A 25581-nucleotide genomic window follows, 5' to 3' on the forward strand; every position below is an offset into this window, starting at 1 on the left:
CTTTCTGAGTTCCTGTCCATTAAAAGACCGGGCTCGCCGGTGAAGAGGAGGGCGCTGGTGAGCCAAACAATCTCTCCTAACTATAAGCCATGATCTTTGACTGATGTAGAGATAATTTCCCCTGTTTTCTTTGAAAGACTCAAGGTGTTGATAGACTCTAGTGCTGATGAGAGTTTTATGGACTGGAAACTTGCTAAAAGACTTAAATTAACTGTTTCGTCTTAAACCCTTAGAAGCCAGCGCTTTGGATGGGAGGTTATTATATAGAGTCACTAACTGCACTGAGCCCCTTCAAGTCCTCACAGCTAAGGGACACACTGAACAGCTAAGTTTCCACCTCTATAGCTCCCCATTACACCCACTCATTTTGGGGTTCCCTTGGTTATCCCAGCACTGCCCACAAGTTAACTGGGCCACCGGGGAAATTATGGGTTGGTGGGAGGGGTGCCTAAAAAACTCTGTTCCGTCTCATGGTCCCCGAGAGTCTCAACCTCCCTCTGTTCAGCTCAATAATTTACTGACTATTGACATGGAACAGGAGTCCACAGGCTGTTGGTCCAGACTGGTTTTCAGTGCTGATAGTAGTTTGTTCTATTTGTACAGAATGAGTTTACAGAATTTATCATTGAATCTCTTCTAAATGAAATATTGGTTACTGTACAGTTGGCGTAAAGTTTAACAATGTGCAACAATAAAAACATTTGGATAATTTACTTCAGTAGAAAGCAAACCTCTCAATAGATTGTAGGTCAATTAAGTAAAAAACAATAATCAGTGCAGAGAGAAAATATTGAAACATGATGATACAAAGCTGCATATGTAGACTAATAAGTGTTTGGTAAAGAAAGCAGAAAAACATTTGTGATTGTTAATGAACTGTAACAGAAACACAAACACAGCTTCTCTGTAAACCAGCTTTTATTTTTTGTGTTTGGTGTTCAACAAGTCACTGCTTACTCAGGCCATGTTTTTAAAGCTTTACATTAAAACTACAGACATAGTTTAGTTTACAGGTTTTTACAATCACATATTTACAGATTTCTTTAAATCATAATCAATCTATTCAGTATTAAAACAAACAAATCAGCCAAAGTGGACAGAAACTAAACAAACCTCAGACAAAATAAGAAAATCCTTTATACACATTATACATATATTCTATTAATCAACTGTAGAGCTGCAACTAATGATTATTTTCATTAACAATTAACCTTGTTTTAACCTGTTTTTGAATCATTATTTACTCTATAAAATGTCAGAAAATAGTGAAAATATTCATCACAGTTTCTAAGAGTTCAAGGTGTCTTTGAATGTTTTGTCTGACCAACAGTCCAAAACCCAAAAATATTCCAGTTACCATCATATAGAGCAGAGAGTAGCAGCAAAACCTCACATTTAAAAAGATGAAATGAAATGCTTTTAGTTTCAGTTCTAGAGATTGACAGTAGCAGCTCTCTTGTCTTTCCAGTGTTATTGTTCCTCTTACTGCAGCTCTGTTTGTGTGTTTGTTTCCTCCCTCTGATTTACAAGATTATTTACAGGCAGCCAGTTGTTTTTGCTGAAGTTTTCATGAAACTATTAACTTCTTTTTCTCTTTATCTTGAACTGAGTTTCCAGTTTACTTCACAAAATGGTTGGTTCCTGCAGCTGTTTCACCACCATTCACGATTACTCTTAATATTGTCGAGTCCATCAACAGCAGGTTTTTAATTAATACCGACTGCTCTGAGATGAATTTAGTCACATTTACAGTGTGAAACTACTTAAAGCTCTACAGACCTGCAGTGTGGTAGATCAGACAGCAGAGGGAGCTGCAGGACAGAAGATACAAGCAGCTCAACACACTTCAGAGGACGAGACACTAATGATTTATGTTCTGGGGACATTTCATCATCGTCAGTGTTTGTTACGTGAAACATCGAAATCAGTTTTACCTGCTGCAGCTGTGTTTTAAAGGACGAGTTCACATAAGTGTGTCTTAAACCAACATTCTCTCTCTGAGACTGAGACAGTGAGTCAAATCAAGTAGATATCTTTCAACGTTACAGTCTTTTTAGTGCCAAAGTTCCTCTTTTTGTTACTAAACTTCCACCTGCAGCTCAACAGGAAACAAAGAGGGAATTTAATGCTAAACAGACTCGTCCACTGACTTCACTGCAGTTTCAGCTCATCTCAGTGACGACACTTCAAAGGTTCTGGTACGTAGAGAAATTAGTCTCAATAATGGTGACAAATGCATTTTATATGATCAACAAATACATTTACAAATTCATCATCCAATCCACAAATGACTTGAACAAATGCAAAACAATTTAAGTACTTTATATATTTTATATGTATATATTCAACGTCACGTTCACAGATCTGATAACATTTGTTTCTGTAACGTTCATGTGAAGTTGTGAGACGAATGAATGCTGCGTTTACGTGTTGAAGGAAAACTCGGACATCAGGCTTTTCAGCGCCTTCATGTGTAATTTAAAAACAGGAAAGTTGATATTCCAAAAAGATTAAATAGCTCGTCACCCACACCATGATTAGACGATATAACTACATAACTGCAACCAAATAAGTATATTTTTACATGGAATATTCAGGTGTTGTGCTTTTAACTTTTGCAACTTCATATTCACTGCAGCCTGTTTTTGTCATGTCTATAAACTGTTTGTATAGATATATATGGCAGCTAGGTGGCGTATTTCTTCTTCTTCTGCTGGGACCAGGCACAAAGTGCATCTGTCCAAACGAGTAATCCATAGTGGATCATCCAGGAGGATCATCCTCTTCACTAAATCTGTTTCCATCACATTTTGCTTTTATCGATACATCAACTTCTCAATCAAGCAGACAATTTCTTTTGCGATATTTTTTTTCAAACTTCCAGCGTTTCCACTCTCCTTCTTTCTTTATATATAATTAAAAAGCTTATAAAAAAGGGCAGATGGAAACCGACTGAGTAACAACATATTTGCAACTTGCCGAATACGTTAATTAACAACATTTTCTCATTATGTGACGATGACGGAGACGTAACTCAGCAGCGTTACGTCTCATTTTAGCAATGTAGTCAAATATAAACTAGGAAACAGAGTGAAGATACTTTAATTCAGCTGAAAACAAGTTAAAGCAAATCTACTTCTTATAAATATGTGTATTTAAATATAAAAACAAAAACAGGAGGGAAAAAAAACACTACATGGTACAGAGAATCAGCAGAAAATCTGTCCAAACCGGTTGATCTCACAAGTTTTTTAGCTTAAAGCAGAGAAGAAGTCTTTCTTTCTGTTTCTCTCTCTCATCCTGAGGCCCCCCGGGGTCCCTAAAAGTCAATTAGCGGTGTATAACGAGAACACAACGCTTAATACTTTCCTCCACGGCGGCTCAATCCTGTTTTCTCTGCTGTCTGACAGGTGGCATTCATCCCATCAGAGTCCCCACAGCAGGACAATAGAGGACAAGGTGGGGGCCATCACATGGAGGGGGGGGGGGGGCAGCAATAATACAGGGCCTTATATTCATGAGCTAATACACGCCATTCAACCTCACCCATCCCCCCCCCCATCACCCTCCACCTTCTCTTTTGTGTCGCTGCTGTTATAAAAGACTCTTCAGTGTTGCTGCTTTTAACAGACGGTTGGTGTGTGTGGAGCTAAAAGAGCTGCAAGTTTCCTTATTATTACAATTGTTGTTAATTGGATTGACTTATTCATATAAATGAGAATAGACGATTAATACAAAAATGTTATTATTCACAAGGACAGGTTCATCATTTTTCAGGTGTGTGTTAAACCAACAGTCAGGTGTCCATAGTAACAGTGAAAGAGGTTTTCCTCACTGTAATCATTCCTCCTGTTCATACTGGATATTAAAAGATCCTTCAAATGTGCTTTCAATGGAAGTGATGGAGGCCAAAATCCACAGTGTGTCCACACAGTCATTTAAAAGTTGATGTGAAGCTTCTATTCAGCTTCAGCAGTCTGAGTTAGACTACTGAGTTTCTGAGTTTCCACATATTCTGTGGAGTCATGGTCTCAGCCGAACTCTACAATGAAGCTTTATGACACTGTGAAATATTCACACTTTGTTTTCTGTGGTTTCACTTCAAACTGAAAGTTTTGTCTTTTTGGAAACTTTGTGTTTCTGACTAGAAATGAAACTAAAGTTCTGTGGATTTGATCAGATGTTTAAATGGAGATTTAATTTTAGATAGAAATCCTAGTTTGTGTTTTTTCTCATAATAAACAAGAATGTGTTTGTATATTTACTCTCTTCAAAAACAAAGACACATTTATGACATAAAACAGGTGATTACTCAGTTTGATTGACAGGACAGATGATCAGAGGGGTGGAGTTTTTACCACCATCATTAGGACCAGGACCGAAGTATGGGTAGAGTTTCTCAGTGAAGGAGCAGCCAGTAAAGGAGTAGATAAGAGCTGCAGCATCTACGTCATAAAAGGAGACCAGACCCTCCTCATAATCCACAAACACCCCCACCTTCTGAAGCCGAGACTTCAGAGAGAGACGGACTGAAGGACCAGCACAAGCTTTGTACTCATTTCCATTTCTCAACCATATAGTCCAGTAACCATCCTGAGGTCTCAGTGTGATTTCTCCCTTCCTGTTGATGGACTCTCTGGCCACTCCTAAAGCCCAGTCAGTCTTCCCTTTAACCTGAACCTCAAAGTAAAATCTGCCTGAAGAGAAACTCTGCTTTCCTAAAACACTAATACAATGAGAAAATCTCTTTGGGTTGTCTGGGAGATCCTTCTCCACATCACTATCATTTACTTGTTTCTCATCATCAGACAGGATGAGATCAGGATGTGCTGTATCAGGATCAAGAGTCACATCCACTGCATACTGCTGGACCCTCTTCAGCTCAGCCTCAAACAGCTTCTTCATCTCTTTACTGAGCGTCTCCTCCAGCTGAGTCACAGTTCTCAAGTCTTCGGCCTGTTTCTCTGTCGTTCTTTGCTTCTCTTCAATCGTCTCAATGAGCTCATTCAGGCTTCTCTCAACAGACTCCATCAGAGTGATGAAGACCTGAAGACCTTCTGCTTTCTCTCTGTTTGCATCTTTCTTACTGAGGTCAACTGAGTGTTTGATCTCTTGAATCTTCAGTCGTCTCTTCTGGATCATCTGCTGAATTTCAGCCTCTGTCTTCCCCAGCTCTGCCTTCTTTCCTTCATATTCTTCTTTCAGAGGAACAAACTCATGTGTCTTGTGGTCTAAAACAGAGCAGAGCAAGCAGACACATGTCTGGTCGGTCTTACAGAACAGCTCCAGAGGTTTATTGTGCTTCATACACGTCCTGTCTTCCAGGTTCTCCACAGGATCCATCAGCTGATGTCTTTTCAGACGTGAAGTTGTCAGATGAGGCTCCAGGTGAGTCTCACAGTAGGAGGTCAGACACACCAGACAGGACTTCAGGGCCTTCAGTTTGGTTCCAGTACAGACGTCACAGGGAACTTCTCCTGGTTTGGCAGCTTGTTGCTCTGAGCTGCTGCTGCTGGCTTTCTGTTGAGCTTCCTGTCTGAACTGAAAAACCATCTCAGAGATGAAAGTGTTGATGTGAAGCTCAGGTCTTGTGTAGAAAACCTTTTTACAGATGGGACACAGGTACTGGTCATTACTGTTCCAGTGTTCATTGATGCAGTTTTTGCAGAAGTTGTGTCCACATGATGTGGTGACTGGATCAGTGAACACATCCAGACAGATGGAGCACAGAAACTGATCTTCAGATCGCAGACAGCTGGCAGCAGACATATCTACACACTGAGTGTGAAAAACAAAAGACACAATTGAATTAAAATTAAATTTCAATTATTTGTTCAAAAAGAAATAAAGATAATTATTGTTGTATTAAGTATAACGTGATATTAGGTAAAGTAATATTGAATTATATTTCTGTTATTGATCGGGATGGGAACACGTGAACGGAGTCGTGAGCAACCGTGATCATTGAAGTCGTGCTGGCAGCTCAAACAGTTATCCACAAGGCTGCATGGTGAGTTTAAAGTTGTTGTTTACTTTGATGACGTGTTTTATGTGAGCTGCTTTACACAAACACAGTAAGAGACTGTCATCTGCAGCTCTTTATCTAACAGCTCATTGTGGCTGTTTCTGCTTGTACTATTCTTCCATACAATCTTTAAAATGAACCACTGACAACATAACACAGAATATGTCCATATCTTGTTGTGTAGACCAACTGTTATTGAAGAATAGCACTGCTAACAAAGCTCTGCTAACTTGGTGACAAACACCTTTTATTGCCTCCAGCTGCTTCACAATAAAAGCTGCTGCTTGTTGGTAGAAAGCTTTTAATGTGAAACAGCTACAGGAAATAGAATGCAGTGTGTCTGTAGGAAGTGATCAGTAAATAGTAATAAGACCAGGAAGGTTGGAGTGAAGCTGAACTCCAAACCACAGAGATTCAGTTACAAGTTACAAAAGTCCTGAGAACTGACACAGAGAGACTGTTTAAAAAACAATTAAAGTTGTTTCACTGAATCTGTGTAAAAACATCTTTAGTTATATTGTCACTAATTTCACAAGTGTCAGTATGAAATGAAAAGAGTGGAACTTCCTGTCTGCTGTGTTAAAGCTGGTTGTTGAAACATTAAATATGATCAGTTGTACTCACCAGTGTTTGGCAGAGACTCTGCTGTGTTGTTGAGAAAGACTTGATGAACTCAGTTTAATTTTTATTTGGACAGAAGTGGAGAGACTCGACTGCAGCTCTGCTGTCACTCTGACAAATTTATAGTGTCATTTCTGCAGAGTGACATTGCAGCTTTCTTCTCTTTCCGGTGTTGCTCCTCCTCTTACTGCAGCTCTGACTGTGAGTTTGTTTCCTCTTTCTGACTTACAGCATTATTGTGAAATATCATGGAGCAAAGGTGATACTGTAAATAACAGACGGCCAGTTTTTATTGCTGAAGTTTTCATGAAACTATTAACTTATTTTTCTCTTAATCTTAAATTGAGTTCAACAAATGTCGTCTGGTCAACGTTGATGTTAAATCAACAGTTATTTCAAAAACACATTTTTTAACTTCTACAAACAGTTTCCAGTTTACTTCATAAAATGAGGTGAAAGACGGTTGACAACAACCAAAGGATCATTTTATTTTATCTCATGCAGATACGATTTCTATATTTTGCTTCATGTTCTACCTTATTTATTCCTTTTCTGTAAAGCCGATTAGTTGAGACTGTTTTGTGGTGAACCACCACAGTCCTGACAGGGATAAATGTAGAATCTATCATCTCTGTACTGAGTGATGCTTCACACTGCCAGCACTGTCCTTTGGGAGTTTGGGAGTTGTAGTGTGAAAAAGTGTTTGTTAGCAGGAGTTGGGTGGTTTGAATCCTCAACCTGTTTTAGTAAATCTTGATGACTGTAATGATCTTCCCTGTTTAAGAAACTTTTATTGCAGTAACAGAAAGCTTTTATTAGATCAGACTTAATTGTTCATTGGGGGGGAAATTCAAGTTACAGCAAGAAAATTAGTAATATTGGTTTTGATGAAGTTGCATGTAATTGGTTCCAGAGTTATCTCACGGACAGACAGTCGCCCGGGCTCTCATGGACTTACGCCAAGGTAAACACCAGGTAGCGGACTACGCCATCGAGTTTCACACCCTGTCAGCTGACTGTGGGTGGACTGCCCCCTCCCTGCTCGATGTCTTCCACCATGGACTAGCCGAGGCCATTAAGGACCAGCTGGTTTCCCTGGAGCGCCCCTCTGACCCGGATTCCTTTATCGCTTTGGCTTTTAAGATTGACAACCATCTGAGAGAACGAGAAAAGGAGAGGGCCCGTCTGTCCTTTTCCTCTCCCTCCTGGAGGGGGCCTCCTATCCAACGTTCCTCGCCGCGTCGATCACCTTCTCCAGTGGCAGCAATGCCCTCTGGTGGGTAGGAGGAACCCATGCAGTTGGGACGCACCAGACTGTCCCTGAAGAAATGGCAGCGACGCCTACAGGAGGGGCGGTGTATTTATTGTGGTCAGCTTGGCCACTTTCTGAGTTCCTGTCCATTAAAAGACCGGGCTCGCCGGTGAAGAGGAGGGCGCTGGTGAGCCAAACAATCTCTCCTAACTATAAGCCACGATCTTTGACTGATGTAGAGATAATTTCCCCTGTTTTCTCTGAAAGACTCAAGGTGTTGACAGACTCTAGTGCTGATGAGAGTTTTATGGACTGGAAACTTGCTTAAAGACGTAAATTAACTGTTTCGTCTTAAACCCTTAGAAGCCAGCGCTTTGGATGGGAGGTTATTATATAGAGTCACTAACTGCACTGAGCCCCTTCAAGTCCTCACAGCTAAGGGACACACTGAACAGCTAAGTTTCCACCTCTATAGCTCCCCATTACACCCACTCATTTTGGGGTTCCCTTGGTTATCCCAGCACTGCCCACAAGTTAACTGGGCCACCGGGGAAATTATGGGTTGGTGGGAGGGGTGCCTAAAAAACTCTGTTCCGTCTCATGGTCCCCGAGAGTCTCAACCTCCCTCTGTTCAGCTCAATAATTTACTGACTATTGACATGGAACAGGAGTCCACAGGCTGTTGGTCCAGACTGGTTTTCAGTGCTGATAGTAGTTTGTTCTATTTGTACAGAATGAGTTTACAGAATTTATCATTGAATCTCTTCTAAATGAAATATTGGTTACTGTACAGTTGGCGTAAAGTTTAACAATGTGCAACAATAAAAACATTTGGATAATTTACTTCAGTAGAAAGCAAACCTCTCAATAGATTGTAGGTCAATTAAGTAAAAAACAATAATCAGTGCAGAGAGAAAATATTGAAACATGATGATACAAAGCTGCATATGTAGACTAATAAGTGTTTGGTAAAGAAAGCAGAAAAACATTTGTGATTGTTAATGAACTGTAACAGAAACACAAACACAGCTTCTCTGTAAACCAGCTTTTATTTTTTGTGTTTGGTGTTCAACAAGTCACTGCTTACTCAGGCCATGTTTTTAAAGCTTTACATTAAAACTACAGACATAGTTTAGTTTACAGGTTTTTACAATCACATATTTACAGATTTCTTTAAATCATAATCAATCTATTCAGTATTAAAACAAACAAATCAGCCAAAGTGGACAGAAACTAAACAAACCTCAGACAAAATAAGAAAATCCTTTATACACATATTCTATTAATCAACTGTAGAGCTGCAACTAATGATTATTTTCATTAACAATTAACTTTTTTTAACCTGTTTTTGAATCATTATTTACTCTATAAAATGTCAGAAAATAGTGAAAATATTCATCACAGTTTCTAAGAGTTCAAGGTGTCTTTGAATATTTTGTCTGACCAACAGTCCAAAACCCAAAAATATTCCAGTTACCATCATATAGAGCAGAGAGTAGCAGCAAAACCTCACATTTAAAAAGATGGAGCCTGAGAATGTTTGTCTGACAAATAATTTAAATGATCATCAATCAATCAATTCATTTCTGTTGTTCTGTCATTAAGTGTTTCAGCACTTATTACAGCCTGTAAAATATTGACACATATTCTGTGGAGTCATGGTCTCAGCCGAACTCTACAATGAAGCTTTATGACACTGTGAAATATTCACACTTTGTTTTCTGTGGTTTCACTTCAAACTGAAAGTTTTGTCTTTTTGGAAACTTTGTGTTTTTGACTAGAAATGAAACTAAAGTTCTGTGGATTTGATCAGATGTTTAAATAGAGATTTAATTTTAGATAGAAATCCTAGTTTGTGTTTTTTCTCATAATAAACAAGAATGTGTTTGTATATTTACTCTCTTCAAAAACAAAGACACATTTATGACATAAAACAGGTGATTACTCTACTCAGTTTGATTGACAGGACAGATGATCAGAGGGGTGGAGTTTTTACCACCATCATTAGGACCAGGACCGAAGTATGGGTAGAGTTTGTCAGTGAAGGAGCAGCCAGTAAAGGAGTAGATAAGAGCTGCAGCATCTACGTCATAAAAGGAGACCAGACCCTCCTCATAATCCACAAACACCCCCACCTTCTGAAGCTGAGACTTCAGAGAGAGACGGACTGAAGGACCAGCACAAGCTTTGTACTCATTTCCATTTCTCAACCATATAGTCCAGTAACCATTCTGAGGTCTCAGTGTGATTTTTCCCTTCCTGTTGATGGACTCTCTGGTCACTCCTAAATCCCAGTCAGTCTTCCTTTTAACCTGAACCTCAAAGTAAAATCTGCCTGAAGAGAAACTCTGCTTTCCTAAAACACTAATACAATGAGAAAATCTCTTTGGGTTGTCTGGGAGATTCTTCTCCACATCACTATCATTTACTTGTTTCTCATCATCAGACAGGATGAGATCAGGATGTGCTGTATCAGGATCAAGAGTCACATCCACTGCATACTGCTGGACCCTCTTCAGCTCAGCCTCAAACAGCTTCTTCATCTCTTTACTGAGCGTCTCCTCCAGCTGAGTCACAGCTCTCACCACAGTCCCCTCATATGATGGTGGACAGACGCTGACCTCTGTCCAGTCTTTGGTGGATGGAGCAGCTTTCAGGGACGGGAAGTTTTGGAGGAGGTGGAGGTGGTCTTCAGAGTGTGAGAGCTTCTCCACCTCAGAGCTTCTCTTCATCAGATCAGAGATTTCCTGTTCCAGCTCTTTGATGAAGTCTTCAGCCTGTTTCTCTGTCGTTCTTTGCTTCTCTTCAATCGTCTCAATGAGCTCATTCAGGCTTCCCTCAACAGACTCCATCAGAGTGATGAAGACCTGAACACCTTCTGCTTTCTCTCTGTTTGCATCTTCCTTACTGAGGTCAACTGAGTGTTTGATCTCTTGAATCTTCAGTTGTCTCTTCCGGATCATCTGCTGAATTTCAGCCTCTGTCTTCCCCAGTTCTGCCTTCTTTCCTTCATATTCTTCTTTCAGAGGAACAAACTCATGTGTCTTGTGGTCTAAAACAGAGCAGAGCATGCAGACACATGTCTGGTCGGTCTTACAGAACAGCTCCAGAGGTTTATCGTGCTTCATACACATCCTGTCTTCCAGGTTCTCCACAGGGTCCATCAGCTGATGTCTTTTCAGACCTGAAACTGTCAGATGAGGCTCCAGGTGAGTCTCACAGTAGGAGGTCAGACACACCAGACAGGACTTCAGGGCCTTCAGTTTGGTTCCAGTACAGACGTCACAGGGAACTTCTCCTGGTTTGGCAGCTTGTTGCTCTGAGCTGCTGCTGCTGGCTTTCTGTTGAGCTTCCTGTCTGAACTGAGAAACCATCTCAGAGATGAAAGTGTTGATGTGAAGCTCAGGTCTTGTGTAGAAAACCTTTTTACAGATGGGACACAGGTACTGGTCATTACTGTTCCAGTGTTCATTGATGCAGTTTTTGCAGAAGTTGTGTCCACATGATGTGGTGACTGGATCAGTGAACACATCCAGACAGATGGAGCACAGAAACTGATCTTCAGATCGCAGACAGCTGGCAGTAGACATATCTACACACTGAGTGTGAAAAACAAAAGACACAATTTGTTTAAAATTAAATTTCAATTATTTGTTCAAAAAGAAATAAAGATAATTACTGTTGTATTAAGTATAACATGTGATATTAGGTTAAGTAATATTGAATTATATTTCTGTTATTGATCGGGATGGGAACACGTGAACGGAGTCGTGAGCAACTGTGATCATTGAAGTCGTGCTGGCAGCTCAAACAGTTATCCACAAGGCTGCATGGTGAGTTTAAAGTTGTTGTTTACTTTGATGACGTGTTTTATGTGAGCTGGTTTACACAAACACAGTAAGAGACTGTCATCTGCAGCTCTTTATCTAACAGCTCATTGTGGCTGTTTCTGCTTGTACTATTCTTCCATACAATCTTTAAAATGAAGCACTGACAACATAACACAGAATATGTCCATATCTTGTTGTGTAGACCAACTGTTATTGAAGAATAGCACTGCTAACAAAGCTCTGCTAACTTGGTGACAAACACCTTTTATTGCCTCCAGCTGCTTCACAATAAAATCTGCTGCTTGTTGGTAGAAAGCTTTTAATGTGAAACTGCCACAGGAAATAGAATGCAGTGTGTCTGTAGGAAGTGATCAGTAAATAGTAATAAGACCAGGAAGGTTGGAGTGAAGCTGAACTCCAAACCACAGAGATTCAGTTACAAGTTACAAAAGTCCTGAGAACTGACACAGAGAGACTGTTTAAAAAACAATTAAAGTTGTTTCACTGAATCTGTGTAAAAACATCTTTAGTTATATTGTCACTAATTTCACAAGTGTCAGTATGAAATGAAAAGAGTGGAACTTCCTGTCTGCTGTGTTAAAGCTGGTTGTTGAAACATTAAATATGATCAGTTGTACTCACCAGTGTTTGGCAGAGACTCTGCTGTGTCGTTGAGAAAGACTTGATGAACTCAGTTTAATTTTTATTTGGACAGAAGTGGAGAGACTCGACTGCAGCTCTGCTGTCACTCTGACAAACTTATAGTGTCATTTCTGCAGAGTGACATTGCAGCTTTCTTCTCTTTCCGGTGTTGCTCCTCCTCTTACTGCAGCTCTGACTGTGAGTTTGTTTCCTCTTTCTGACTTACAGCATTATTGTGAAATATCATGGAGCAAAGGTGATACTGTAAATAACAGACGGCCAGTTTTTATTGCTGAAGTTTTCATGAAACTATTAACTTATTTTTGTCTTAATCTTAAATCGAGTTCAACAAATGTCGTCTGGTCAACGTTGATGTTAAATCAACAGTTATTTCAAAAACACATTTTCTAACTTCTACAAACAGTTTCCAGTTTACTTCACAAAATGAGGTGAAAGACAGTCGACAACAACCAAAGGATCATTTTATTTTATCTCATGCAGATACGATTTCTATATTTTGCTTCATGTTCTACCTTATTTGTTTCTTTGCTGTAAAGCCGATTAGTTCAGACTGTTTTGTGGTGAACCACCACAGTCCTGACAGGGATAAATGTAGAATCTATCATCTCTGTACTGAGTGATGCTTCACACTGCCAGCACTGTCCTTTGGGAGTTGTAGTGTGAACCCTGTTAGCCACAGAGCTAACGTCATGTCAGCAGCTCTGCTGTCAATCTGAGGTTTGGAACATTTAAAGAATTAAAAAGTGTTTGTTAGCAGGAGTTGGATGGTTTGAATCCTCAACCTGTTTTAGTAAATCTTGATGACTGTAATGATCTTCCCTGTTTAAGAAACTTTTATTGCAGTAACAGAAACCTTTTATTAGATCAGACTTAATTGTTCATTGGGGGGGAAAATTCAAGTTACAGCAAGAAAATTAGTAATATTGGTTTTGATGAAGTTGCATGTAATTGGTTCCAGAGTTATCTCACGGACAGACAGCAGTTTGTAACAATAAGATCCATTAAATGTGAATTTGTTCAGGTTGCAAAAGGTGTCCCGCAAGGCTCAGTCCTTGGTCCTGTTCTGTTTACACTTTATATAAATGGTATTGTTTCTGCTGTAACTGTATATAATATTCATCTTTACGCTGATGATACCATTTTGTATTGCACTGCGAATACTGCACAGTCTGCTGTAGTATCTCTTCAACACTGTTTTATGGATTTAGAAGTTGCACTTAATATCCATAAGTTAGTCTTAAACGCAGACAAAACCAAATTTATGTTTTTCACGAGAGCCAAAAATATTAATTGGGATAACCTAATCATCTCAACTAAAAGTGGCGACAATATTGAAAGAGTCATGGTATACAAACAGCATTAAATTCCCTCTTTGTGTTTCCTCGGACAGTGTTTCCCTGTTGAGCTGCGGTGGAAGTATAGTAACAAAAAGAGGAACTTTGGCACTAAAAAGACTAACGTTGAAAGATATCTACTTGATTTGACTCATTTGGTCGCTGAAGCTTCATATTAGCTTCAGATAAACTTTTAAATCCATTTTTGCACAGAAGGAGGACTGTGGATTTTGTCCCCCATCACTTCCATTGTAAGGTCATTATGAAGGGATCTTCTAATGGTCAGTATGAACAGGAGGAATGATTACAGCAAGAAAAACATGTTTCACTGTTCATTTGGGCTCCTGACTGTTGTTTTAAGACACATTTGAACCCGTCCTTAAAAGAAGTGAGAATACTTTTATAAGGGGGGGGGGGGGGCAGCAATAATACAGGGCCTTATATTCATGAGCTAATACACCCCATTCAACCTCACCCATCCCCCCCCCATCACCCTCCACCTTCTCTTTTGTGTCGCTGCTGTTATAAAAGACTCTTCAGTGTTGCTGCTTTTAACGGACGGTTGGTGTGTGTGGAGCTAAAAGAGCTGCAAGTTTCCTTATTATTACAATTGTTGTTAATTGGATTGACTTATTCATATAAATGAGAATAGACGATTAATACAAAAATGTTATTATTCACAAGGACAGGTTCATCATTTTTCAAGTGTGTCTTAAACCAACAGTCAGGTGTCCATAGTAACAGTGAAAGAGGTTTTCCTCGCTGTAATCATTCCTCCTGTTCATACTGGATATTAAAAGATCCTTCAAATGTGCTTTCAATGGAAGTGATGGAGGCCAAAATCCACAGTGTGTCCACACAGTCATTTAAAAGTTGATGTGAAGCTTCTATTCAGCTTCAGCAGTCTGAGTTAGACTACTGAGTTTCTGAGTTTCCACATATTCTGTGGAGTCATGGTCTCAGCCGAACTCTACAATGAAGCTTTATGACACTGTGAAATATTCACACTTTGTTTTCTGTGGTTTCACTTCAAACTGAAAGTTTTGTCTTTTTGGAAACTTCGTGTTTTTGACTAGAAATGAAACTAAAGTTCTGTGAATTTGATCAGATGTTTAAATAGAGATTTAATTTTAGATAAAAATCCTAGCTTGTGTTTTTTCTCATAATAAACCAGAATGTGTTTGTATCTTTACTCTCTTCAAAAACAAAGACACATTTATGACATAAAACAGGTGATTACTCTACTCAGTTTGATTGACAGGACAGATGATCAGAGGGGCGGAGTTTTTACCACCATCATTAGGACCAGGATTGAAGTATGGGTATAGTTTCTCAGTGAAGGAGCAGCCAGTAAAGGAGTAGATAAGAACTGCAGCATCTATGTCATAAAAGGAGACCAGACCCTCCTCATAATCCACAAACACCCCCACCTTCTGAGGCTGAGACTTCAGAGAGAGACAGACTGGAGGGCCAGCACAAGCACTGTGCTCATTTCCATTTCTCAAACATATAGTCCAGTAACCATCCTGAGGTCTCAGTGTGATTTTTCCCTTCCTGTTGATGGACTCTCTGGCCACTCCTAAATCCCATTTAGTCTTCCCTTTAACCTGAACCTCAAAGTAAAATCTGCTTGAAGAGAAACTCTGCTTTCCTAAAACACAGCAACAATCAGAAAATCTCTTTGGGTTGTCTGGGAGATTCTTCTTCACATCACTACAGTTTACTTGTTTCTCATCATCAGACAGGATGAGATGAGGATGTGCTGTATCAGGATCAAGAGTCACATCCACTGCATACTGCTGGACCCTCTTCAGCTCAGCCTCAGCGAGCAGCTTCTTCATCTCTTTACTGAGCTTCTCTGCCTGAGCCACAGCTCTCACCACAGTCTCCTCGTTTTGGAACAGGTGGAGCCTTTCTTTAGAGCTTGAGAGCTTTTCCACCTCAGAGCTTCCTCTCTTCAGCTCAGCCTCATCAAACAGCTTCTTCATCTCTTTACTGAGCGTCTCCTCCAGCTGAGTCACAGTTCTCACCACAGTCCCCTCATATGATGGTGGACGGACGCTGACCTCTGTCCAGTCTTTGGTGGGTGGAGCAGCTTTCAGGGACAGGAAGTTTTGGAGGAGGTGGAGGTGGTCTTCAGAGCGTGAGAGCTGCTTCACCTCAGAGCTTCTCTTCATCAGCTCAGAGATTTCCTGTTCCAGCTCTTTGATGAAGTCTTCAGCCTGTTTCTCTGTCGTTCTTTGCTTCTCTTCAATCGTCTCAATGAGCTCATTCAGGCTTCTCTCAACAGACTCCTTCAGAGCGGTGAAGACCTGAACACCTTCTGCTTTCTCTCTGTCTGCATCTTCCTTACTGAGGTCGACTGAGTGTTTGATCTCTTGAATCTTCAGTTGTCTCTTCTGGATCATCTGCTGAATTTCAGCCTCTGTCTTCCCCAGCTCTGCCGTCTTTCCTTCATATTCTTCTTTCAGAGGAACAAACTCATGTGTCTTGTGGTCTAAAACAGAGCAGAGCACGCAGACACATGTCTGGTCGGTCTTACAGAACAGCTCCAGAGGTTTATTGTGCTTCATACACATCCTGTCTTCCAGGTTCTCCACAGGGTCCATCAGCTGATGTCTTTTCAGACGTGAAGCTGTCAGATGAGGCTCCAGATGAGTCTCACAGTAGGAGGTCAGACACACCAGACAGGACTTCAGGGCCTTCAGTTTGGTTCCAGTACAGACGTCACAGGGAACTTCTCCTGGTTTGGCAGCTTGTTGCTCTGAGCTGCTGCTGCTGGCTTTCTGTTGAGCTTCCTGTCTGAACTGAGAAACCATCTCAGAGATGAAAGTATTCACCCTCAACTTAGGTCTTGTGTAGAAAACCTCTTTACAGATGGGACACATGTACTGGACATTACTGTTCCAGTGTTCAGTGATGCAGTTTTTGCAGAAGTTGTGTCCACATGGTGTGCTGACTGGATCAGTGAACACATCCAGACAGATGGAGCACAGAAACTGATCTTCAGATCGCAGACAGCTGGCAGCAGACATATCTACACACTGAGTGTGAAAAACAAAAGACAATTTCAATTATTTGTTCAAAAAGAAATAAAGATAATTACTGTTGTATTAAGTATAACATGTGATATTAGGTGAATTAATATTGAATTATATTTCTGTTATTGATCGGGTTGGGAACATGTGAACGGAGTCGTGAGCAACCGTGATCATTGAAGTCGTGCTGGCAGCTCAAACAGTTATCCACAAGGCTGCATGGTGAGTTTAAAGTTGTTGTTTACTTTGATGACGTGTTTTATGTGAGCTGGTTTACACAAACACAGTAAGAGACTGTCATCTGCAGCTCTTTATCTAACAGCTCATTGTGGCTGTTTCTGCTTGTACTATTCTTCCATACAATCTTTAAAATGAAGCACTGACAACATAACACAGAATATGTCCATATCTTGTTGTGTAGACCAACTGTTATTAAGAATAGCACTGCTAACAAAGCTCTGCTAACTTGGTGACAAACACCTTTTATTACCTGCAGCTGCTTCACAATAAAAGCTGCTGCTTGTTGGTAGAAAGCTTTTAATGTGAAACTGCCATAGGAAATAGAATGCAGTGTGTCTGTAGGAAGTGATCAGTAAATAGTAATAAGACCAGGAAGGTTGGAGTGAAGCTGAACTCCAAACCACAGAGATTCAGTTACAAGTTACAAAAGTCCTGAGAACTGACACAGAGAGACTGTTTAAAAAAACAATTAAAGTTGTTTCACTGAATCTGTGTAAAAACATCTTTAGTTATATTGTCACTAATTTCACAAGTGTCAGTATGAAATGAAAAGAGTGGAACTTCCTGTCTGCTGTGTTAAAGCTGGTTGTTGAAACATTAAATATGATCAGTTGTACTCACCAGTGTTTGGCAGAGACTCTGCTGTGTTGTTGAGAAAGACTTGATGAACTCAGTTTAATTTTTATTTGGACAGAAGTGGAGAGACTCGACTGCAGCTCTGCTGTCACTCTGATAAACTTATAGTTTCATTTCTGCAGAGTGACGTTGCAGCTCTCTTATCTTTCCAGTGTTGCTCCTCCTCTTACTGCAGCTCTGACTGTGAGTTTGTTTCCTCCTTCTGATTTACTGCATTATTATGAAATATCATGGAGCAAAGATGATAGTGTACCTGACAGGCAGCCAGTTTTCATGAAACTATTAACTTATTTTTCTCTTTATCTTGAACTGAGTTTCCAGTTTACTTCACAAAATGAGGTGAAAGACAGTTGACAACAACCAAAGGATCATTTTATTTTATCTCATTCAGATATAATTTCTATATTTTGCTTCATGTTCTACCTTATTTGTTCCTTTGCTGTAAAGCCAATCAGTTCAGATTGTTTTGTGGTGAACCACCACAGTCCTGACAGGGATAAATGTAGAATCTATCATCTCTGTACTGAGTGATGCTTCACACTGCCAGCACTGTCCTTTGGGAGTTTGGGAGTTGTAGTGTGAACCCTGTTAGCCACAGAGCTAACGTCATGTCAGCAGCTCTGCTGTCAATCTGAGGTTTGGAACATTTAAAGAATTAAAAAGTGTTTGTTAGCAGGAGTTGGATGGTTTGAATCCTCAACCTGTTTTAGTAAATCTTGATGACTGTAACGATCTTCCGTGTTTAAGAAACTTTTATTGCAGTAACAGAAACCTTTTATTAGATCAGACTTAATTGTTCATTCGGGGGAAAATTCAAGTTACAGCAAGAAAATTAGTAATATTGGTTTTGATGAAGTTGCATGTAATTGGTTCCAGAGTTATCTCACAGACAGACAGCAGTTTGTAACAATAAGATCCATTAAATGTGAATTTGTTCAAGTTGCAAAAGTGTCCCGCAAGGCTCAGTCCTTGGTCCTGTTCTGTTTACACTTTATATAAATGGTATTGTTTCTGCTGTAACTGGATATAATCATCTTTATGCTGATGATACCATTTTGTATTGCACTGCGAATACTGCACAGTCTGCTGTAGTATCTCTTCAACACTGTTTTATGGATTTAGAAGTTGCACTTAATATCCATAAGTTAGTCTTAAACGCAGACAAAACCAAATTTATGTTTTTCACGAGAGCCAAAAATATTAATTGAGATAACCTAATCATCTCAACTAAAAGTGGCAACAATATTGAAAGAGTAATGGTATACAAACAGCATTAAATTCCCTCTTTGTGTTTCCTCGGACAGTGTTTCCCTGTTGAGCTGCAGGTGGAAGTATAGTAACAAAAAGAGGAACTTTGGCACTAAAAAGACTGTAACGTTGAAAGATATCTACTTGATTTGACTCATTTGGACGCTGAAGCTTCATATTAGCTTCAGATAAACTTTTAAATCCATTTTTGCACAGAAGGAGGACTGTGGATTTTGTCCTCCATCACTTCCATTGTAAGGTCATTATGAAGGGATCTTCTAATGGTCAGTATGAATGATTACAGCAAGAAAAACAGGTTTCACTGTTCATTTGGGCTCCTGACTGTTAAGACACATTTGAACCCGTCCTTAAAAGAAGTGAGAATACTTTTACAAAGTTATCGCTGACTGCTAAGATAAAAAGAAACATTTCAGGTCTTTGGAAGCTCTGCAGACAAGAACTTCAACAGGAACAAGAACTTGAAAACATATCAACAGGCAGACACGAACTTCATCAAGTTCTATCTCCCGGGTGAAAGTGTGGTTGTTGTTCACACAGGGTGGATTTTATCGTTAGGAGGGTGTTTTAGATGAAGGATGTCATTGTTCTTGACTTGAAATGGCCGTCGACAGACGGTGCGTCGACTCTTCGCCTCCTCCTCCTCCTCTCCAGGTGAACACGCCCCTCCTCGGTTCTCATCCTCCTTTCTCTTCGCCGTCAAAGCGTAACGGACGCTTCACCGGCACCGAACTAAAACCTCGGCTCTCATTCCGATTCATGGCCGCTCAGTGAGCCATTGTTTCCACTTAGACCCTGTGCATCATGAATAGCCAATAAAAAGCCCATCGTACCACGGTGAATCGGAGCCAAAGAAAAGGTGCCGTGATGGCCTCCATACAGCTCTCAGCGTGGAAACCATCTGTCCGCTCAGCCCCCTGTTCGCCCTGTGAAAGGGATAATAGAGTGTTATAGAGAGCAGAGAATGGATCCCTCTGCTGCTGATTTGTATTCTTTAGAAAGAGCCAGGGGTTTCACACCACATCTGCCCCTCACCTCCATTCAGCCACATTCACTGTCCCACCAATTAGCACACTCAATTAAGCCCTCATAATCCCTTTATCCACACAAGGGCTCCATCCAACGCCACGCCCGCCATGGAGAAGTGGCAACAAATGAGACTTTAGTGACTGTTTTCTTTGGGAAGAAGGAGGGGAAACAATGCAGATTGATGGCACTCAGACTCCTTCAACACTTCATAAGAGCTAAGCTGATGGTTGAAAAGCTGACTGCTGTTGCAGCTGGCAGCGAGCCGCTGAAGGCGGCGGCTGCTGGCAGCGTGAACGAGCTCCCTGATCTATTTGTCGGCCATTGTTCTGCAGCTCATGAGCTGCCTTTTCACTGCAGTGTTACAATTAATTAGAGCAGGGTTGAATGAAGAGGCAGTCAGTCAGGCACATGCAGGCCAGAGGAGGTCTGCATGCACGAACTGTGACAACAGACTAAATGCCAACGGTGTCAATGGTGTCGCTGGTGATGAAAAGCTGCAGGTTTAATCCCCATTAGTGCCGCGTGAGCCGGAGCTGATATGAATTTAACAGGTTTAATCTGAGACTAAGCAGCGAGCCGCAGCACTGATACCAAAACACTGCAAGAAAACATCCTGTAAAAGCATCCATCAGACTACTTTTATGCACATTTTCAATTTTCACATTAAAAAACCTGAATGGAAACATCAGAAATAAAAGACAAAATAAAACAAAATATCACTAAGGTGGAAAAAAATGTCAGATCGGAAAAATACACGTCAGTGTCACATCACATCACATTCAGACGCTTCTCAACTTAAAACTCCTCAGGAACAAGAACAACATGCCATCAACAGATTGGAAGCGTGTCCATCCCAAACAAATAATCTTTAAATCTTTTAGCTTAGTTCAGAGTTTTTATTAATTTAGTTTTAATGTTTTTCTTTTTATTCTGCTGCTGTAGATGAAACATTCACGTCCTGCTGCCACTTACAGACATCCACTCTGACTTGCTGCATGATAAAAACAATAGAAACTGATAAAAAAGTCTTATCACATTCCCTCAAACATATTCACATAAAGGTGGTCGAAGGAAACACAATTTATTTTGCAGAAGTCTCAGAAGTTCACTTGAAACTTGCACAATTTAATGAAAACGTAACAATTTTGTCTATAATTGAGTCTTAACAATTTAAAACAGTAAGATTATTTTTACTTGTTTCCATCTGAAGTTTTTTAAAGAATTTTCTCAAAATTAATGTCCAAGAAAAGTAAAGAATAAAACGGGTTTCTGCACTAGAAAGAGAAATAAAATTGATTCATAGAAACTTACTCAAAATAACTTTAGAAACAGATTGAAATACTTTTTTTTTACTGCAGACTTTAAGGATGCAATTACAGAGAAAATTGACCTGATGAGATTATTTTACAGTGTAGTGGTGCTGTGTGGAACCACAGAACCTGAATCTGAATAAAAACATATAAAATCTGAACAATAAATATTATCTTTAAAGATTTTTTTTTTATGAAACCATTGAAGTTTCAAAACCTGAATCTCAGAAGTGACAAAGGACAGCAGGCCATTGAAAAAGCTTTAAAAAAAAAAGACTGAGAATCCCAATGCAAGGTCCATTTAGTAGCTGTTCTGGAGCTTTCGATCATATCACATGAGCTTCATGAGCAGTCGTCATGGAATTGTAGATGTTCAAATTTTTTTCTGAGCATTTTTTCTCATCAGTGTTTACTTTCAAATTAAGCTCAAAAGTTAATTCTTGACCACCACAAGGTCCATTTAGTGGCTGTTCTGCAGCTTTTGATCATATCTCATGATCTTCATCAGCAGGAAAAAAAAGTGATGATGAAAAAAAAAGATGTGTGTTTACCTGTTTACCCTTGTTTTTATACCATTTCAGTTAAATAGGTTATGAAAAGCATATGTTTGTTAAGAACCTGTTTCATCGTGTTACATAATGTAATGCACAATGCTAAAAATGCTAAATAAAGACTGAAAGACTGATAGTGATTCCAAAATAACACTCCTCAGTGGCTGCAGGGTTGCTAAGTGACTTTACAGTTGGATCATGTGTTCAGTGTTGCTTTAATTGCCCTGAAATAAACTTAAATACATCTGAGCAAACTCTGTCTGCTGAGGAAGACTGTGAAATGAGGCTGAAACCTCCAGAAACAGATAGAAACCACGGACTATAACTTAAGATCTTTCATCTAAATAAATGTTTATATGTATTTGTTTAGCAGGTTTAACAGTCAAGGCGGGGTGTTCTTGATGTGTTTAGGATCAGGGGACTCTGGGGACTCCAAGGGGCCGTTAAGGGAATTCTTGGCCCCCCCCGAGAATAACCAGTACTGGTTTAATTTCACACCCTGAAGGTCTGGATACATTTCTGTCAGGCTGAAATTTGGGTAAATGTGTAAAAAATGATGCACATACATACATACATAATATTTGCTGAAGAGAAGGAAGGGGAAGAAGAAGAAGAAGCCAGTACCAGATGGCATTGGGGTCACGAGGGGGTGATGTCGTCTTCCTGTCTCCAATGAAAATGTCCAAAATCTTTTATTTTTAACTGTTTACTTTAGACAAAAGGCTCAAAACACACACACACACACACACTGGGTCCTGGGAAAAGACTTTAACACATCGTATTAAAGCTCTATAAGCGTTTTTATGGATTGCTTCTTGTAGCCATAATTGTTCACGACTCCATAAACGAGCGAGAAACAGTCCAGACGCTTCGTTAGAGCGCTGAAACCTCATTTGAGCGTCTTGCTCGCGCCACAACACGTCGTGTAAAACAAAGAGAGAAGCTGCTAAATAGACTTCACTGAGAAAAGTGTTAAAATAAAAAAAAATAAAAAAACACATGTAGCTGAGAAAGAGATGGTTTCTCAGCAGTCGTCACTGTCGCTCAGGTCGTCTTTCATTAATTACAGTGTTGGTGGTTACATTGAGTGTAATGTCTACTGGGACTTTCTGCTGTCAGAGAGAGCAAAAACCAAATCATCATCACTTTATTTTATTCACACTTTAATATTCTAAAATTAAAAGCATGACAAAAATAAAAACAGGATTTTTAAGCCTCATTCCTCTTTTATTCGAATACAAATACAAATAATTTTGCTGCCTCATCAAATACAGATACAAATAAAAATTCCTCACTAAATTGTCCCATAAAGTGTCCTTATAAATCTTGAATTCTTCCAGAAGCTGACAGTTTAATGTCAATGCTCAGTCAGCCATGCTCTTAGTTTGAAAAAGCCTCAATTTACGCAGAATTCATGGCAAATTAGTCCTAAAGGACAGTTTCACAATTTTTCTGTCTGTTTTTAGTCAGGCACATGTGAGCACTGAAACAGGTTTTGCTCACTGTGAGTCCACATTTTGTGCACAAATCTATTCAAATGTTTTTATGAAGTTTATGTGAGGCTTCAGTTAGTTAGTTCAAGTGGATATCTGCCAGAGTTACAGCCTTTTCATTAGTAATGTCCCTCTTTTTGTTTCTATCCTTCCACTGCTGCTCAACAAGGAAACACTATTTAGGGAAACACAAAATTAAATTACTCTAACTCTCCACTATCCACTTGATTTGACTAATTTGGATGGCTGGCACCTCACTTTAGCTTCAGATGAACTTTTAAATACATTTTTGCACAGAGGGAGGACTGTGGATTTTGTCCCCCATCACTTCCATCGTAAGTGCATTATGAAGGGATCTTCTAATGGTCAGTATGAACAGGAGGAATGATTGTTTCAGTGTTCATTTGGGCTCCTGACTGTTGTTTTTAGAGATACTTGAAAAATCGTGAAACTGTCCTTTAACATAGTCAAGAAGTAGACAGCTTTGTGTGACATCTACAGTATGTGAAGTCTGACTATTACTGTAATCAGATCTAAGCCACAGTCAGAGTCTGTGTTCATGAAACCAGACCGTCCACAAGAAGTCTGTCTCTGTCTAATAACTCCAAAGTGAGATTTAAATGTTTGTCATGGTGGCTTTTCTACAGGCTGAAAGTAAAACTCAAGAGTTTTTGGACGGGCTTTCTACAGTTCATAAAACAGACTGTAAACCCTTCAGATGCAGATGTGTCCGGTCCAGCGGGTAGCAGGGAGGGAGGAGGTTTCGACAGAGGATGAGTTACTCTCCAGCTACAAACTGGCGTAAACATCAGCCATTTAGGTGGAGGTTTCCTCTAAAGTGTCTTACAGCAGTGTGAGTGAAAGTTTAGCCTGATTGGTCTGAGTGGGAATGAACTTCCTGACCTCTGGCAGCGTTAGTCCCTTGCTCTAATCGCTGGGCGCCACATTCATGTCACTGTGGGATTCTAACCACAGCAGCGCGTCAACAGAGCAAATAATTCATCTCTTTTGCCGCCTTATCAGCATCACACTTTCCTCACTCCGATCTGTCTAACAGCATTTTACACTGTATGTGAAGTGGAAACAGGGTGTGTCATTATTACATGTAAGTAAATGTTCTGTTTTGGCAGAATTCAGTGTAAAAGACATTACTGGACGTTTACAGAGTCACGGGAAGCCCCTTGTCTCCCTCCAGTTGTCATAAATTTTGTCCTTTATGTGCATCTGGAAAGTCGAAGCTCTAAGCGAAACTCTGCAGCTGATGAAGTTTCCCAGACAGTCGACCTTTATTTAATCTCCCTGCTGCTTAGAGGAATAACTGAGTATGTTTACACGTCCCAAAAATACTTACACGTTAATTTAATTAAGGCAATACTCCAGCTCATAAAGATGACATGTAAGCAAACATCTTTTGGTTGAGGTGAACTAATTTGCTGAATTAGCACCAGCTCTGCAGCTCTACAGATCTTTTTAGCTTCTTGTAACTCCTAGTTTTGGTTTTATGGCACATTTACTGTCTTTTTCCAGCAGTTAACAGCAGACACACAAAGTTAGCAACTAGCCGGTGAAGGGGGAGTGAATATTGGACTTACATTCACCAGGTGGACACAAACACCACTCCAATGTGATGGATGTGTAAACAGGCAGCTATTTACCACTATGTTAGCAGTAATAACTTAATAAGTTGGTGAAATGTGGTGGTTATGCATCTGTTAGTTTGATTTGATGTTTTTCTGCCTTCTACCAGCCAAAAATCCATTGACGCAGCTTTTAGGACACCCCAACATCCAAGAGGTTAAAAACACTGCAGTGACAGATAATACTGCAAAATGAAACACAGATGACAAACAGGAGGAAAACACTGATGTGAAAAACATTCATGTGAATTTAGTTGTTTTCAGCAGCCAAATCCCAAAGCTCAGCTGAATATTCAGTGTTACAGCTGCTGGTGCAGCGTTTTACTGCTATACAGAGATCATGTTTAAAACCAGTTTGCATTTCTTATTTTTTATCTCATTTTTACTCGCGCTACAGTACGACCTTTCATGCTTTCAGTGGTCCTTTCACACCGTTAAAACAACAGAATTTAACAGCGAAATCAGTTTCAGTGGAATCTGTGAAGAGCAAAGTAAGTAAGTTCAACTTTCATGAACTTTGACATGCAAATATACACTGTTGACCAATAACAAGCCGTCTTGACAGTGCTGACCTTTGAGGGTCGTATGCCACCATCTACTTTTATTAACTTATGAGACTGGAGTCAATAGTTTTCATTGTCGACAGTTGGCTAGTT

General features: G+C 39.8%; 3 protein-coding genes across 7 annotated transcripts; all 3 read right to left on the reverse strand.

Moving 5' to 3' along the window:
- Positions 1-1231: 1231 nt before the first annotated feature.
- On the reverse strand, positions 1232-17658 carry LOC122975306 (E3 ubiquitin-protein ligase TRIM21-like). 5 transcript variants are annotated; one of them, XR_006400623.1, is made up of 2 exons: positions 9407-11811; positions 1232-1388 (listed from the first exon to the last, which is right to left on the reverse strand). XR_006400623.1 is itself a non-coding variant. In XM_044343710.1 (2 exons), the coding sequence occupies exon 2, from the start codon at positions 11486-11488 to the stop codon at positions 9845-9847; it is 1644 nt and encodes a 547-aa protein (XP_044199645.1). In that variant the 5' UTR covers positions 11489-11490; positions 17625-17658; the 3' UTR covers positions 9658-9844. The 5 variants fall into 5 exon arrangements, 4 of the variants coding, with proteins under 4 accessions (XP_044199645.1, XP_044199626.1, XP_044199616.1 ...); XM_044343710.1 differs by lacking the exon at positions 1232-1388 and adding an exon at positions 17625-17658 and having other exon boundaries at positions 9658-11490; XM_044343691.1 differs by lacking the exon at positions 1232-1388 and adding an exon at positions 17625-17658 and having other exon boundaries at positions 9658-11497.
- LOC122976702 (zinc-binding protein A33-like) lies at positions 4197-5142 on the reverse strand. Its single transcript, XM_044345337.1, has one exon. The coding sequence runs from the start codon at positions 5140-5142 to the stop codon at positions 4309-4311; it is 834 nt and encodes a 277-aa protein (XP_044201272.1). The 3' UTR covers positions 4197-4308.
- Positions 14861-16760, reverse strand: LOC122976707 (zinc finger protein RFP-like). Its single transcript, XM_044345350.1, has one exon. The coding sequence runs from the start codon at positions 16758-16760 to the stop codon at positions 14967-14969; it is 1794 nt and encodes a 597-aa protein (XP_044201285.1). The 3' UTR covers positions 14861-14966.
- Positions 17659-25581: the final 7923 nt, after the last annotated feature.

This window comes from Thunnus albacares, chromosome 3 (assembly GCF_914725855.1).
Source record: "Thunnus albacares chromosome 3, fThuAlb1.1, whole genome shotgun sequence".
Lineage (NCBI taxonomy): Eukaryota > Metazoa > Chordata > Actinopteri > Scombriformes > Scombridae > Thunnus > Thunnus albacares.